Source organism: Suillus subaureus (assembly GCF_016647635.1).
Source record: "Suillus subaureus strain MN1 chromosome Unknown BJ212scaffold_11, whole genome shotgun sequence".
Taxonomy (NCBI): Eukaryota; Fungi; Basidiomycota; class Agaricomycetes; order Boletales; family Suillaceae; genus Suillus; species Suillus subaureus.
Genome location: NW_024538567.1, coordinates 477,787 through 495,577, shown reverse-complemented (window position 1 = coordinate 495,577; position 17,791 = coordinate 477,787). Strand labels below are relative to the sequence as shown.

The following is a 17,791-nucleotide window of genomic DNA, read 5'->3' as shown; positions in this document are numbered from 1 at the left end:
ACTCGTCCAGATTAGCCTTATGATACTTATCCCTCATCCAGAAGTCATCCGGATCCATTACGCTACTTGTCCGACCTTCCAGATGTGCTAGTCTTGCCTTCCTGAAATAAGGGGCAATACTCGGGTAAGGGGCACAGCGCACAAGCTGAGGCCAAAGCCCTTCAGATCTAGTTACCCTTTGAGTACGACCTTAACATCATCTCCTGAACATGACATCACAGCCATTAGCAGGACACTTTAGCTTGCTATCACCAGAGCAGGTCACAGTGACTTTGGCACCTTGGTCCATTAAAACAACATCTGAATAGTATTGATAACTATGTTTACAGTCTGCCCTAGCATTTTTGCAAGGGTAAATGTTGCAGAGTGTGGTAGTCACATGTGAGTTGGACATGCTGCTGCACTCAACACAATAATGATGGTTGTGGGTGAAGGGCTGGTGGGCAGAACCTCAGCATTAAATAGCAGAATTCCCCTTGGTTGGAGAACACACCATTATTACAGGCCATTGATTAGTCAGATCATTTCAGACCAGTAATATGAGCATACTAATGTAGTTCAATGTAGTTCAATGTGACTGTCAAAGTGTGATGAGGATTGGAAATAAAAGGTGTAGAAACACATTGAAGAGTTGACACACTGAACTCAGTGGATTAACTGTTGTGGAATTACCAACAATCCTTGTGCAAAAATATAAGCAGAATGTACCTACACCTTAGGAGGATAAGACAACTTGTATACTTCTGTGATCAGTGTGAGAGGGTGAAAGGCTACACGGATGACCTAGAATGCAATCCCATACACCAAGCCCTAGGTGTCAGGGTCAATATGTAGTTGATTGTATCTATAATGATGCAGCCACAGACTGTTCAGTTTATATCAAATAGAGATTAGTTAGTTGTTCATTTGGTAAGCTGACAATGAGTTTTAAAAATCATGGTGGTCAAATAACTGGTGTGTTGTATATGAGATTGCAGCACAAGTTTGTCAAAATTTGGCCTGATTACTTTTACTGGCACTTTTACATCCTAATTGGGTCAAGTGATGTGACATGCCTGTTTGAGTGACTCATGGTGCTTTGACTGCTGTCAGCATCAACTAGCAGTCCAACACATTACATCAGGTCATCAGTGATCCACCCAGCAACAATGCAAAAAACTGCTGATTCTTCTGCTTCTTGCAAGCCTCTTGCAGAAGTGGACTCAGTCCATTTCTCCTCATACCCTCACGCTCTTACTGAGCCCTGGTATTCCCTCTATTTCTACTTGCTGCAGCAGGCTCTGAACTCCATGCATGTCCACATGGCATCACCACATTTGTCACCACCATATGCAAGGATACTCTCATGGCTGTGGAGTCAACTCCAGGCTCTTGCAGTGACCAGCAGAGAGTATGACTAGCAGAGTTATACATAGTACATGCTGTACATAGATCCATCCGCTCCATCAAAACATTTTGCTGATATCATCAATCAATTTCCCTGCCACCATAGTTCACTTCTCTTCCAACTCAGGATGGGACATGCACTGCTCAACAAGGACCTTCACTGCATAGTAAAGTTAGCTACAGGAGATGTTCAGTGTGACAAAGGAAACAAATCAGTACACCATTTCCTCTTCACATTCCCAGCCTACACAAGACAGCACAACATCCTACCTATGGAACTGGGAATGAAAGTGCACCATGTGAAACACATTTTCAATGAAATGGAGTTCAGGTCAGAGTTAGAGCATCTTTGAGTTGCTGACACAGTGTGAAAACTTGTGCAAATGTGTAATCTGGAGTTGCATTTCCATCTTCCTCACTGTCCTCACCATCTGAATCCACCTCCATGCTATCTCTGTTCTCAATAGTCATCTCCCTTTAAACTTCCTTCATAATCTCTTTGCCTCCACTGAGAAACCAAACACCACCAGGTTCCCTCTCTTCACCAGGGTCCAGAAGATTCTTGATTATGGGTAGTGTCTATGCACTTCTGACTCTTGCTATTGTTTGAGGGCACAAGACAAGGCTGACTAGCTAAAGGCCAAAGCCCCTGTGCTTTTCTTCCCAAAGTGCATGACATTCTCAGCTCACAACTGATGGGGATTGGCATCAATGTATGCAAAGACAGTGAGCTAGTCATTTAAGGTGAGATTTTTTCGAATGTCAGTCTTGTTGGATGTAGCTGGGGTAACAGGTGCATGTCTAGTTGTCTTTTGAACCCTCTGCGAGTGTTATTTGCAAGGTGCTGACTTCTGCCATGGCTGCAGGTCTGGGTATGCATGTTTGAGGTAAAGAAAATAAAATTTTGACACCTATAGTCACTTGAGGTAGCTGTAACTACATTAGAACAGGTGCCAACATGAACCTACACTCCCCCAAACATTACCTAATCCCCCAAAGAAGGCTTCTTATAATGCATCATATAGTTCTAGGCTTATGCATTATGTGTTTTTTTGCATTTCACCTACGTCCCACAGCAGGACCCACAAAAAATGATGCAGTATGAGATGTATGCATTACAATGCCATGCATTATGATCAAGTGTACTGTACTCAAATTTTGAATAGAGCTCAAAAATTCACATGTGTCCAGTAGTAACCAGCTTGCACTCTGAATTCAGTCCAGTGTTTTTCGTCAGTAACATGTTGGATGATCTGTAACTTCTCTTTTTCTGTGACTCTATGAGGTTTAGCTTTCTCAATTTTCTTCTTAGGAACCTCAAGTGGTGACTTGTTCACACCAGTCTCCCCAAGCTTCATGATCTCTGTGTCCAAGTTTCCTCCCTCTTGTCAATTCAAATGCCCTGATTTCCCTTCTTTTCCTTGCCCTCAGCTGCCCTTTTCACCATTTTGCTGTGCTCTAATCTGCAATATGGATAGGTCATCTGACCATTGCTCACCAGTATTTCCAGTTGTAGGCCCACATGATGGTTGTGAGGGTGTTTCATTCTTTGCACAGGAACATGATACTCTTTTCATTCCTGCCATCATGGATAGCAGCAGGATTAAATTTTCTTTTGTGGCTGGGATGGTTGGTGCTCTGGGGTGCCATGACTGAGATGTGTGTTTCCTTGTTGAGTTTGGGTGAAGGGGACTGAGATGGGGTTATGCTGATTGTAAAATTCAGGGAGTGGAGGTGGCAAGGGTGCAAGTCCAAGAAGTAGGTCTTTGTGGGCCATGTGCTGCTGATTCATGGCCATGCTTGATTAAGAACAGGTTCTAGAGTCAATTCGGAAACTTGATACTGGGGTGTATTAGGGCGAGAATTCCAAATGCATGAACTTGATGTTTGACATGTCCATTTGCAACACCAAGCTCATAAAAAAATTCTCATGCACCTCTAAAGTCATTTGCAACACAGTGTAATGTGCCTGATTGATTTGCTACAAAATAAAATGGCTAAATAAAATTGTTATTGAATAGGGCTTAGGCATACCTTATAAGAAAAAGAGTGAAAATATCAAAGGACTTATGTAAGATCTATGCTTGCTGAGCAGCAACTGAATATGGGATACTCACAGGGCATCTAATGGTCAGGAAAGCTCAGTGTGCTTTTGAATGACCTACTTTGATTGTTGACCATCCCTATTGTCTGCTCAATGAGCTGCCGAGGTACTTGCCATATGAGTGCCTGAGATCACTGGTAGGGTAGTTGGCAATGAAAATCTTTCATCATTTGTCATTCATTGGTGAACAACATCTTCACCTCAGGTGTAACTGAGTTAATGATAACACTTCATTTCATTACTTTATTTGCTGTTTGAACAACAAGCCAAGAAAAACAAATCATCAGTAAGATGTCAGAGTACACTGTGATTGTGCATCAAGCCTACAGGGAAAAATATGCAGATACCGAGCATGAGTATGGAGATGGAAAGCAGGAGCTCTGACTTGTCAAGAGGTTCTTTGTGGATTCTCTCATGCTGCTTGGTTGGCATCAATATTGTTGATGTGCTGAGTTATTGTGCGCCATGAGTATACCATGAGGATACTGTATTGTCATTCACAGCAAGTCTCTCAGCAAGTTGTTTCTTGTTTCACTCTCTGCAATAGGAACAGCACACAAACCTTACTGGAGAATTTATCACAGTTATTGTCCTGCACACTCAAAAAATAAGTAAACTGTTATTGAGTAGGGTAATGCTTGAACCTTACTATAGGAGCCAAACAATTTCAAAGTGGTAGCAGGTCACATGAACATGACACCATATGTGTTGGTAATTGCTGGCAGAGTTTGAAGTCATTAGGGCTGAAAAAAAAGTGTTATGTCATCTGCACCTCTGTCCAATTGATCAAGCACATAAGAACTAGTTTACTTACACCTCTTGTGCTGACACTCACTGAATGCCTTGCATCAAGAAAACAGGCCACCAATGACACAGGGGCATGGTGCTTCAACCTCACTTTAAACCTGCTCGCACACAGCATTGTGCGATGACTGTAGCAAAATCTGCAGGAAATCATGCTGTTATCAGTAGGGTACTTCCTCAACCCATCTGCGATTTCTGCATCCCTGTCAGCAAGGCCAAACTCTCTATGGGCCAGTGGGATGCATGTGCACCTCACAGGGTTCATTATGGTGCTCTGGAACTGATAAGCTATGGTGCAGGGGATGCTGGCCAGCTTGAATTTCTGTGGGTTCCTGCTATGAAGGACCAGCGGATTCTCAGCTATGTGCCTCTCCCTACCAGTTATCAGTCGTCCTTGGTGTATCTTTGCTACTGTGTAGAATACTGGCTTGCAATGTGGAAATGTTGGGATGGGGAGTCAAAGAAGAATCAAAAGCAGAAGAATACAAAGATGCAACAAGAGTAGGCAGGTCTGATTGACACCTCTCGCAAGAATGCTGGTGCACATTTCCTTCAAGCTATGGTTTCCAGAAGAATTGTGTTGGAGGAGTGCATGGCAAATGGTGTGAATGATGGGCAGATTAAATCACTTGATGAGTTTCTCATTCACAATCACCAAGACTGGCTATTTGTGGAGTTCAATGAGCTGCCTGACAATGCAGACAAGTATTTAGAGGCCAATCCCCTGCACATGGGGAACAAGAAGATGTTTGGTAGGCATACCTGACACAGACATATGCATCTGTGCTAATTTGCGATGGCCTCAGAAATGGGCTGTGGCATAAATGTAGATGACATCTCAATGATGCTCGGTGGGACAGACAATGCATGGATGTCCAAGGGACTTGACCTCTCAGAAATGTTCAAGAAAGAGATGGATGTGGCCCTCAAGCAGCTCAAGAAGGGGGGGAAGGGATTGACATCGCATATGATGCAAATGCAGAATTGCCAGACAAGTGGCACAAGGCCCATGAGCCTCCAATTCATTTTATCAGCAAAAGGGAGGACCAGCTCCTTTGTGCGGGTGAGGAGTGGATGCACCTGTGCCTCTTCCTCACTAACATGATATTTGAGTACAGGAAAGAAGTGTATAGATTGAGCCCTCCATTTGTAGTTGGGCTAGAACACTAAGACAACAATTGTGACACTCACAATAGTAGATCTTCCCCACCCTGCCTTCTTTAGTACTTTGGCCTGGTCATATAACAGGGGACATTGCCTCTGTTGGCATTTATATCACATACTTATGGATCACTGTACTGTAGTACACATCTTGTTTGTCACTCCAACCAACCAATGTCATGAATTCAAGCAACCTCATTAAGCTCTTGCTGCTGGCATCTTCTCCCTCGGCTGGTCCACTTCCACCAGCTTCTGCCACTTTTTATTTTTTTTAAATTCAATTTATATCAGTTAAAGAATTGGGCTTATGTAGGACAATATATTTTAGTACATGTGCTGAATACATCTCTGGTGTAGAGAGAAGTGGTGTTGCAGTCAGTATGTGCTGGCAAGGAGTGTGTATTATATCTGAGGGTCTGGATCTGCCAACATATTTTGCTTTAGTCAGACTACCAGACTTGTCACCATTGGGTGTTTGGATATTCAAAAAGCCACCAAATATATTGAGGACAATTGTTTCCACCAGCCTCTCCACATGACAACTGTTGTATCAGCCAAAACATGATTGGTCTGGAAGTACATTATCCTACCATTTCCCTTTGTGTTCCTTTGCAATTATTTTTTGCTGGAGCACACCTGACCTGTTGCATTGATTATTTCATTCCTGATCTCATTGAATACGGAAGACTGTGCAAATCCACTGATGTATGTTAGAGTTGTTGAAATTTACAGTATATAATGTCAGAGAAGAAGAGGTATGCTAGCTCTCCCCCATCATTGATATATTCACCATGATATACCTCACTGATATTCCAGGTGGGAGAAGTCAGAGTATGGAGCATAAGTGGGCAAAACAATGTGATTGCCATTCATCCAGTGTTCCCTGTCAGCTACCTCTACCTTCCAAGTTGCATTTCATTTGATCTACTCATGTACCTACAACATCTCCATTGGACCACACTCATGATTGTAGTCATGCCTTTTGTTTGCTCAATGAGCTGATGAGGTACTTATATGTAGTGCCTAAGTTATATCAGTAGCATAGTCACACATTTAATAGGGATGCTCACACCTGGGAGCTTACAGTTTACACTTATCTGTGCTTATATGCTTACAACCCCCTGCCCTGGTTTGTGCAGATGCAGATTGTGTAATACAACAGTGCTTACTTCTTGAGCCAGTAATCAATCAGTACCTTGCAAGCAAAGATCTCTCCATGAGCAGTATCTGCATGCATATATGTTGACAATGGTTCTCCATGGACCAGTACCTAACTTGGTGATGGCAATGGGACTTTCATTTGGATGAGACAAGAGGATGCAGTGAAGGACAGGAAAGAATGGGAATTTCTAGACAATCCCATCTACTTAAGGAATCAATTCAATAATACAAAAGTGCTATGAAAGAAAGCATACCCCCAGATACTTTGAGTGTCCACATTTGTCATCAAATTTGTACTGTTGGCAGGAACATAACACTCAAAGAACTCATTTATCACCAGATGTATCCTATGGCATGATCAAAAAAAATGAATGCAGATTTGATGGTGAACAGTGCTTGCCTCCTTCTAGTCCCACTTCCAAATGCAGTGGGGAACACAGTGCAAGGGCTACATGAGGATAGCATAGAACTCAGTTTCCTTTCTTCTTGAGAGAGCCAGGCTGGCAGGTTCACCAAGTAAAACATGCTTGTTCTCGTCTTTCTCAACCTCTGACAGCAAGATCCATGTAATGTCCATGAACCAGTGGACATTGGGAATGGGAAGGCATGGCAGATCCTCCTTTCTTGTGGCATTCACAAGACTTGGATGATCAATAATCAATAATCCACTGTCAGAACCTGCAGCAGAGGAGTGCTTGACAGAAGCAGCAGTGCATATAACATATTTGGTTTGTTTATACCCATGTAATAATTGGATAGTTTTAGGGGATGCAAGCATAAGCAAAGCTCCCAGTGTGAGCTCCCCTATTGAAAATTGTTTATCATTTATATTTTTCTGTGTTTGGCATCATGATAAGTTGCCACAATTTTCATGTATGGTTTTGTGGTGGTATGTTTGGTGTTCTGGATTCATGTAAAGGATATGCTGAATATCCAACTTTTCTTTGAACTTATCCACAACATCATGTACCATGCTGTGTCACATTCCAGTGACACATATTCTGGAGTCATCTAGATATCTAGCATACATGATGTCCCCTTCTCCTGTCAAGGAGATAATTTGTGGTTGATAGGCCTGGGCAAGAAGCACAACACTCCTGCACTCATACTCGGGTGTCTGATTGTGTTCATAGCAAGGTGGTGTTACCCAATGGCCAATGATGCATAGGCTCTGTCTCTTCAGGTGAATGATTGCCCTCCCTGATAAGGATGGTGTGGTCTGGAGTCATTCAGACATTATGTGTACCTTCCCTTCTTCTGCCAAGGGGAAGTCTGGACTTGAGTGACATGCATAATGTGCCAAGTGCGAGTCAGTTCCTGCTATCTAAACTGTAATAATATGGGTGTACCACTCATGAGTTGGAAGTGCTGCACACAAATGGTCTCCATTCATGATTTATACTCTCTGGTGTACATGACATGTTGATCATGCACTGCATGATAAACATTTAACATGCAGAATATCATTCGAATCTGACCAATGACTCCATATTATGAGTTGCCTTGGCTGATGTAGTGTTGCTGTTGAGGTGAGTTCAAATTGAGTTAAACTCAACTTGCTTCAAAAATGACCAAATTCATTTCAACTCGAACCTACCAAGCTAAATCGAGTTGCAATTTGTCTGACTCACAAGTTAGAATCAATTTGATGTAGTTCACTTCCATACATTGTAATCCCCTGTGATTGGGACCATCCCCACACTCAGTAACTGTTCAGCTCTCAGCATCCACTACTAGCACCAGCACTATTCCTCTGACTCCTACCATCATTGTCTCTGAATCAACAGTGCACTCCCTGGCACTGGAAACCACAGAGGTACCCATCTGCAAGAAACTTGAACAGGATAGAAAAAATGCTGAGTGTGAGTTTTCTTGTTGTGAAAATGCAGGTCTACTACTCAAAACAGCTGAGTGCATAACAGATATAGTTTATTTCTGGGAGGTATGCCATACAATTCCTTTGTTAATTTCATAGCATTAGCAATTGTTATGTAGCAAAAAGAGCACACATTCCCACTTCTATTTCGAGTCACTATGGATGTCCTACCTGCTTGAGCTTCATCTGTGCCTTCCAAGCATATATTTTCATCCAGCAAAGAGACCTGTACTCCATGGTGCAACAACCTATCTCCGACTACACTCAAAGCACTACAAGTTTTGAAGTTCATCTACAAGCAAGATCACCTCAATTTTACAGTGGTGGCTAATGAGCAAGACTACACAATATGTGGACCTGTAATCCTAAGAGCAGTTGATGAGCTGATGGTTACTGGGAATCTTTGAGAGCTTGATCAGTTGCTTGTGAATGCAAGAAAAATTGATTGTAATTAGTTCTGTCTGCTTTTTGTGTAAGTACTTGCAAATAATTGTCATTGGTGGTACAAGTGTCACTGGCTTCTCATTGGCTGGACTATTGGTCTGTATCACTCCCAAACTCATTACCAACTCATGAGTCAAACAAGGCACAATTCATTACAACTCATAAGTGCTGAGTTGTGTCAAGTTACTGCAATTTCCCACCTCAATTTGATTTGATTTGATTTGCCTTGGTGGCAACACTAGGCTGATGATGTGTCCAGAGCCTTGTTTCTAGCTAAATTTTCAGATCCTACCTAGTTGGAGAAACTAGGGTTACCAACCCATCATTGCCAAAGTCTTCCATGTAAATTTGGACATGCTGCCATGTATTGATCTATACAATGGATACAAGTGGACAAAAATTGTATCTTGCTCCATTTCCCCTTTGTATCAATGGTGTCAATTCAATGCTGCATCAAAAAGCTGTATGATTTCAACAAGCTCCATGTTATTTCAACTTGTCCAATAGATCTTTTCATTATGATTGCTGGTTGCAATCACAATTTTAAATATCATTCCAGTCTGCCCACCTCTACCCTTGTTTCACTGTTCACAATGTTCACTTCCACTGCATTGCTCATAAACTGAGTCAAGTAGAGGTGCTCTTCCATTCTGGAGTGTCTCAACAGGATCAAATGTGTGAGATGAATATATCTGATTTGGGAGTGGAAGGGAAGAACACCCTCAGCCTTCTCAAACAGGTCGACAACATCACCACTCAGACACCCGGCTCCACTAACATATATGAGTATTATCTACAGTTGCACCATGATGATAGGTTGAGGTTGACATTCTCAGGTTGTAGGCAACACCATGATACTAATGAATTCCTCAGTATCAATTCTTGCTTCAACACATTGCAGACTGGACACTTACACCCTGCATGCCCAACACTGACAGACCATAAGGAATGTTCCTAGCCATGTCTCTGCAATAGGATAGCAACATGTGCATCAATATTTGGGATGGATATACCTAGACATATGTAACTGATGATTGAATATAGGGGCCCTAGGAACTCACATTGAGTGCATTTGTGGAGGGTAGATTCTGATATTGTCGCATATTCAAATCAACTGAAAACAAATTGGCTTTGCATTGCAAACAATGACAGTGTAGAAAATTGTAGAGGGAAGAAAGGCCATGCATGGAAAGGCACCCATGTCATTCACATATCATGGGCAACCCTTCATTGCCATCACTGCTTGACCCTTCCAAACTTGACGATAACCTCTGGCATTTTGCATGGTGACTAGTGGATGCATCAGCATTGTCCTCCTGCCTTTTCTTTCTCTTGGACTTTCCATTGGCATCCCATGTTGCATTCATGAAAAAGTTGTTGAGTCCAGCTGATGGGGGGAAATGGTGCCAGAAGAGCATCGGAGCAATGGTAGGTTTGATGCAGAAGAAATACTTGTTGTCCATGTCAATAGCCACCCAGGCAGATGTCCATTGACATTTTGCACAAATAATGCGAACCTTGCTGTTCTTTGTTGACACCTGGTTATCTGATGCTGCAGGATGGCAGCCCTCCTTTGCGCATGCACTGAACTCATGACCAAACACATGATGTGGAGGACAGTGCTTGCTTATCTCTCTGCTTTCAACCATATGCTTCCCCTCTACATATGAGGCATAGACAATGACAATGGTGTTGTGATCTAAAACATCTGGACTGGAGGCAAGCAATTCACACAATGAGTCCCAGACATCTGGTATTCTAAACAGGGTAGCATTGCGAACAAAGGCTTGAACCATGGGGCCAATGTTCATGGGGAGGGTCGAGGCTCCTCCAAATACAATGATGAAATCAAAGATGTTGCTAAGATACATGTGAGGGGGAATGTGTGATAAACCAATGCAATGCCACTTACTCCTTCACCAGCATCAGCAGTGAGTCAAAGTGATGACTGACCTGTGTGGCAGGCCCACAAGTGACAAGGATAAGTCCCTGTCGCCCACCCTTCGCTTTGGGTGTGGTATCACACCATGGCACGTTACCCTTGATGGTTGTCTCCACCAACTTATCATCCCTCGCATATGATAATGCTATTTTCATTGCCTTTATGAATTGCTTACTGAGGTAGGCTTCTATGATTTCTGCAGCCATGGTATTGGTTCCTCCTGAAGCCCCACCAGTATGCTGCAGCATACCAGTGTACTCATCAGAGTGAGTGTCCATGATCACAAGTGTATTGCTGGGAACATTCTCTAAGATGGAGGTGGTGATAAAGTTTGAAGGTATTTTCAACAGACATGACTATTTCTCATGAGCCCCTGCCTTCATGGCTAGGGTAGCTGTGGTCAACTGTTGATTACAAAGGTTAGTTGCTAGGGGTCAAGAAGGAGGAATGGCTTACATTTGCAGGTGATTGTTTGTATTAGCACACAGTGGACACAGAAACTCCCAAGTTTTCAGGACCAAGTCATGGCCAATGCATCCAGATCTGCCTGGCTGTGTTTGGTGACATATAATGGCACTGCACTTGACACACATGTAGGACACTGTTGTGTCACACCCATCTGAGCAGAAATGACAGAAGGTGCCAAGATGGTCAAGTTCAATTTTTGTGATCTTGGTAACAGGAGATTCAATGGCATGGGCAGCTGGGGGCTGACTGACAGGGGCTGCAATTGACATATCTTGCAATGTCAGACTGCCAATGTCAAGGCGCCCAGGGGCAGACCAAGTGATTCCAAGGTGAATGGCAGCAGTACGAGCTCTTGGAGGCATTGCATTCAAGTTGAAGGATGGTGCCAACAAAGGAGTTCAATCTATAGAGCAAGCAATATTGATCTATACTTGTGACCTGGTTACCCAGATATGGATGAACTCATTTTTGACACTTCAATAAATCTCTGACCAAACCTTGATAATTTCCCTGACTCCCATGATGTCACAGTTGACTTTACAGTGTGTTGTGCAGTATGAGATTTTGAAAAACTTGGCCTTGTTGCTTTTGCTGGGCCTTTTGCATCCAAATTAGGCAAAATGGTGTGGGAAGTGCACACCACTTTGCCTAATTTGGATGCAAAAGGCCCAGCAAAAGCAACAAGGCCAAATTTTTCAAAATATCATACTGCAGTTTCATATGCAACACACCATAGAGTCATGCACAAGCTGCAAGAGTCCTGTTTTCAAAATTTTGCCCACTTGTGTTTGTTCCTTTGTTTTGACATGTGACTTCTCACACTGGGCTTCAATCTGATAGGCCACTGCTGCTTTCTGATATATTTCACACACTGGCTGTGCTTTTTTTACAAGCTCTCCAAGTCAGCAGAGATGCCTTGCTGGATGCCTTTTCCTTTGAGTGCCATGCTGCTTGAGTGCAGAGAGGGTGCTCAGGTGCTTGCTTGCGGGACAAGTTTATTTAATTTGACATTTGTATCTTAAAGTAAGAGATATGGTATGTAGATATATTACTTTGTTTAGTCAAGTATGGATGACAAATGCCAATCAGTGAGCTGCACTGACTCATTGTGTGCAAGGCTTACAAGTATTGACATAGGGAGTGCCCTGAATATACTAGTGTCAGAGTGTTTGATGCAGCCTGCATGAGGTAAGTCCATTCAGTGCTAGACACTGAGGAAAGTGCCTACAAAGCACATTATTTCTTCCTGGTATTCTGAACTTTTACCACACCAAAGGGCATTTGGAGATGGCACAAAGATGCCCAAACAAGTAAAAATGAATATCCTATCAATACAAGTATCACACTGGGTTGTCTGTCCATGTGAGATGAAAACTGGATCAACTAACAACTCTTCCTCTTCCAACTTCTTGAACAAGGAATTGAGTATCTTTTTGTCTATGTGACAAGGATCAAGTGCCCGCAGAGCTTCATGCACAGTTTGTACATATGTGAATAGGAGGGATGTCGGTCAACAGTATGTTGTGGAGCTCATTGAATGAGATACCCTCATGGTGTTAATAACCATGTTGCTGAAGGAGGAGAGAGACTGACTCAGAAGGGCTTGGCCTCAGCTCATATGCTGTGCCCCTTACCCGAGTATGGGCCCTTCATTTCAGAGGAAGTCCGATGATGGTCTGATGAAGTCCAGAGGACTTCCAGAGGCTGGCTACTCTGCTGGAGAGTGCTAGAGGACTTCCAGAAGAGCGCAGGAGAGTTCCGGAGGAACACAGGAAGTGCTCAGGAGAGTTCCCACTGCAAGGTAATACTTCTACAGGAAACAGGATGGAAGGATAGGAGGTCTGAAGGTCCGGAGGACAGGAGGACAGGAGGACAGGATGTCCAGAGGTACGAAGGACAGGAGGACAGGATGTCCAGAGGTACGAAGGACAGGATGCCTGGAGGTACAAGGGACAGGAGGTCCGGAGGTCTGGAAGGAATAGGGGCTACATCGGATGAAGTTCGATGTAGAAACAAACAGAGGTAGACTACCCTAAGGTAGAGTTGGAGAGACAGGGATTGGACCTAAGTCTGGAAAGAGGGTAAGTGCCGGAAAGGTGGAGCTCCAGCCTAGGGAATCAATCCCTAGGCCTGATGGGTAGGACAGACTTAGCTGGACCAAAGTCTGAGAGAGGATTGGGCAAGTCTAAGTTGATATTCAAACTAAGGAACTACAGGAGTATCTACAGGGGTTATATACTGAACAGTATCTGAGGGGATCAGTAAGCAATGGAGCAAGGCTATGTACGAGCATGTGGAAACACATTAGTAAGTAAGATGGAACATAAGTAAATGAACTCAGAGATGAAGACTCATACAAGGATCAATAAGCAAGACGGAACAAGAGGTAACTGAAAGCTGGAAGGCAGAGAATGCCTAAATGGGGATAGGCGCAGGATATCGGACAGAGGGTGGGAATAGGTCTGGAGTTAATATCCAGAGGTCTGGAGATCTGGGGATCCGGAAGACAAGGTGGATACAGGACCAGGATATGAGAAGGTGGATAGAGTCCAGAATCCGAGATGAGGTGAAGTCTGGATGTCTTGCTGGATGGAGTGTACATAGGGTGGATGGGACAGGGGGTTATGGTTCAGGCTAGCAGTGGAGATCTGATGGTCTGGAGCTCAGGGGTAAATCTGGAGCATAGTCAATCCTGCTGAGGTGTGGAGCACACAGCAGAAGGGGATCTGGGAATGAGTTGGATATGAAGTGTGGTCTAGATGTAGGCTTGGAAGGCGTGGGAATATGATGGAATGTGGGTCTGGATTGTGGGATATGATACATGGCTGTAAGACCTGATAGCCTGTTGCACATTCACCAGGGAAAAAAGTGATTCTGATATGGAGTCATCATCGCTGGTCATTTGGCTATCTTCCTCAGGTGCTGCAGGGAATTGAGAAATTTGATCTGATGGTGAGTTGGGATGTATGTCCATCTCATCCTAATATTCAATGATGGCATCAGGAGTATGATCAGGAGGGGTGTTTGATGGTGTTGGTAGCTGATCCTCTTGGTTCTTACCAGTGCTTCAATGAAGCCATGCCTCCTTCCTTGAGCTAGAGATTCACATATCTGAGACCATTGGTGGATGATCGGTGAGCCATTGCTCACTATCTTGAACTGATGGTGTCTCAGTCTGATTCATGCCCATGTTGGATGGAACAGTTTTAGCAGGAGGAATTGGTTGAGCCACTGAGGAGGGACCAGGTGATGGTTTGTGTATATCATCTGTGTGATTAGTCATGGGCAGTGTAACCATGACCTCAGGCAATCTGTCACTTCCAATGGGAGCCTCCTCATGACCATCTAAACAATTCAATGAATGTTGGTTGCAGGTACAGGAAATGAAGAGGAAACACATGCATGCCCATTGATGAACAGATTTCCATTTCAGGTGGGGCAACATGGTGCTCATCACCTACAATGAATGATGTACACATGTGAGGTGTGGGTACATGCAGTACACAAGAACCATACCTTGGCGAATATTGGATGATTTTGAATGGTGATCATGTGCTTTCTGCAGCACTGTAGTCACTGTGTTGGGTTTGGCCTTTCTCAAAACCCAATCTCACATCTTGCAATCTTTTGCATCTGGATTAGAAAATTGGCTGATGCTCTCAAGAAATATATTGGCAGTGTTCTCAGGGTTGCTTGTTGAGTTGTGTAGGTAAGCTCACAATGTGATCCTTGCATCCAATTTGAGAAATGGGCGGTGTGACAGTCAAGTTTTCCTTGGGCTTAGATTTACTTACTTTACTTACCTTTACCTACACTCACTTTCTTTAGCTTATGTTTGCATTTTTGCTGCTTACTTAAGCATGTATCTCTTTCACTAGTGTCAGTACCAGCCTGAATGACAGTCCCTTTTGATGATAATTTCTACTCTCTGAGCACTGAACCAAGTCAGAATCCCATGGGCTGAACATACTGCTCTCCACTCAGCAGCTTGGCCAGCTGAAATATGATTCCCACAGTGGTCAGGCTCAGCACCATCTGTGAATCAGGGTATGGTATACATTCCCACAGAAGTGATGAATGCACATACCTGGACCCATTGTGTTAGCCTGCCGATCCAGCTCCAAATCCAACTCATCAGTGACTAAATTACTAAAGCCATCCCATGTCATCCCGCCATCAATCAGCTGTTCAACATGCGATGACCACTTGTGTTGTGTCTTGTTGTTGGCCATCATGTCCATAATTTCCTTTAGGAAATCTTCACATTTGATCTCCTCCTCCACCCACAAGCAATGGTACAAAAAGACCAGGGGTTCATCAAGGTGAATCCTGCAAGGCAACACAAGAAATGTTAGTTTGGGCAGAGAACTGAAGTAGTCTGCTACTGACAATGAATTGGAGGCTCATGGGCCTCATGCCACTTGTCTGGCAATTCTGCATTTGCATCATATGCGATGTCAATCCCTTCCCCCCCCTTCTTGAGCTGCTTGAGGGCCACATCCATCTCTTTCTTGAACATTTCTGAGAGGTCAAGTCCCTTGGACATCCATGCATTGTCTGTCCCACCGAGCATCATCGAGATGTCATCTACATTTATGCCACAGCCCATGTCTGAGGCCATCGCAAATTAGCACAGATGCATATGTCCATGTCAGGTATGCCTACCAAACATCTTCTTGTTCCCCATGTGCAGGGGATTGGCCTCTAAATACTTGTCTGCATTGTCAGGCAGCTCATTGAACTCCACAAATAGCCAGTCTTGGTGATTGTGAATGAGGAACTCATCAAGTGATTTAATCTGCCCATCATTCACACCATTTGCCATGCACTCCTCCAACACAATTCTTCTGGAAACCATAGCTTGAAGGAAATGTGCACCAGCATTCTTGCGAGAGGTGTCAATCAGACCTGCCTACTCTTGTTGCATCTTTGTATTCTTCTGCTTTTGATTCTTCTTTGACTCCCCATCCCAACATTTCCACATTGCAAGCCAGTATTCTACACAGTAGCAAAGATACACCCAGGACGACTGATAACTGGTAGGGAGAGGCACATAGCTGAGAATCCACTGGTCCTTCATAGCAGGAACCCACAGAAATTCAAGCTGGCCAGCATCCCCTGCACCATAGCTTATCAGTTCCAGAGCACCATAATAAACCCTGTGAGGTGCACATGCATCCCACTGGTCCATAGAGAGTTTGGCCTTGCTGACAGGGATGCAGAAATCGCAGATGGGTTGAGGAAGTACCCTACTGATAACAGCATGATTTCCTGCAGATTTTGCTGCAGTCATCGCACAATGCTGTGTGCGAGCAGGTTTGAAGTGAGGTTGAAGCACCATGCCCCTGTGTCATTGGTAGCCTGTTTTCTTGATGCAAGGCATTCAGTGAGTTAGTATGAGAGGCATAAGTGTGATGATGAATCACAAACATGATATAGCAACATTTTTGAACTCTGCTGCCAACAGCTGATCCAACACTGGTAGACTGTGGTAGGTAGTGTCAGGTGTAGTAATAGAGGCAGAACTATTTGTGGGCAATTGTGCCAAACAAAATAATCAAAGTGCTACAGGCTGAAGCCTGGAGGTGTGGTCAGCTACCATGATCTCATCATCAACAGATTTTGGTAGAAGACCTAGGTCAGCATGCTCCAATTCTGCAAAATCAAGAACTTAGTCTTCCAACACATCATTTCCATCACCCAGCACTCATTTCATGCTTTCTTTCTTGTGTTCTAGGAGTGAAAATGCTGTACAGCATCTCATCAAGTGATACAGATTCAGGACCTGCAAGATTGTCATTGATGTTGAACAGATGTTCAGAGTCTGAGGCTACATCAATGTTGATGCCCAGATGTGACAAGAGCAGTTAGAATAGTATGAAATATGATGAATTTGGAAGCAACATATCTCAGAACAGGAGACTCACTCCTTGTCATCAACAAAAACTGTTTCTCTATATAGAAGACCCCCCTCAATATAGTCCCCATAGCATGCCATAGTGCCATATAGTCTATGGCCAGCTATAACAGTATATAGACCACTATAGAAGTCATGTAATTCTATAGATTACCATAAAGTTTGGCATTTTTGACAATATGGTAGTTAGTCTTTCTGTCTCTCTTTTCCTTCCTTCTCTGACCCTTTCCTTGTTCTAGCTCCACATTTTTGACTACTTGGTAAGTCTTTCTCTCTTCCTCTTCTTCCCTCTCTGACCTTTTCCTTCTTCTAGCTCTCTTCACTCCTCCTCCTCAATAATTTCTGCATTTTTGATTATTTGGTAAGTCTTTCTTTTGTTTTCACCTTTCCTATCTGATTCTTTCTTCTAGCTCTCTTGTCTCTTCCTCCTGTAATTTTCGCATTTTTGCCTCCTTTGTAGTTAGTAGTTTACGTATTGTAGCAGTTACTTGAAATATAATTTCAGATTTTCGCTTTTTTGGGACTTGG

At 43.4% G+C, this 17,791-nt stretch overlaps 3 protein-coding genes across 3 annotated transcripts; 1 reads left to right on the top strand and 2 right to left on the bottom strand.

The window, feature by feature from the left end:
* Nucleotides 1-4,418: 4,418 nt before the first annotated feature.
* On the top strand, nucleotides 4,419-5,427 carry BJ212DRAFT_1479584 (uncharacterized protein; the record flags this gene model as incomplete). Its single annotated transcript, XM_041339914.1, has 5 exons — nucleotides 4,419-4,795; nucleotides 4,852-4,898; nucleotides 4,954-5,046; nucleotides 5,101-5,357; nucleotides 5,413-5,427. 5 exons carry the CDS (start codon nucleotides 4,419-4,421, stop codon nucleotides 5,425-5,427), a joined length of 789 nt encoding a protein of 262 aa, XP_041194450.1.
* Nucleotides 5,428-10,138: 4,711 nt separating this feature from the next.
* BJ212DRAFT_1479583 (uncharacterized protein) lies at nucleotides 10,139-11,156 on the bottom strand (the record flags this gene model as incomplete). The annotated part of the gene is made up of 2 exons (XM_041339913.1): nucleotides 10,139-10,796; nucleotides 10,849-11,156. The coding sequence occupies 2 exons, from the start codon at nucleotides 11,154-11,156 to the stop codon at nucleotides 10,139-10,141; spliced, it is 966 nt and encodes a 321-aa protein (XP_041194449.1).
* Nucleotides 11,157-14,101: 2,945 nt separating this feature from the next.
* BJ212DRAFT_1479582 (uncharacterized protein) lies at nucleotides 14,102-16,639 on the bottom strand (the record flags this gene model as incomplete). Its single annotated transcript, XM_041339912.1, has 7 exons — nucleotides 14,102-14,326; nucleotides 14,407-14,441; nucleotides 14,497-14,691; nucleotides 15,434-15,675; nucleotides 15,732-15,957; nucleotides 16,012-16,193; nucleotides 16,263-16,639. 7 exons carry the CDS (start codon nucleotides 16,637-16,639, stop codon nucleotides 14,102-14,104), a joined length of 1,482 nt encoding a protein of 493 aa, XP_041194448.1.
* Between the last annotated feature and the right edge of the window lie 1,152 nt (nucleotides 16,640-17,791).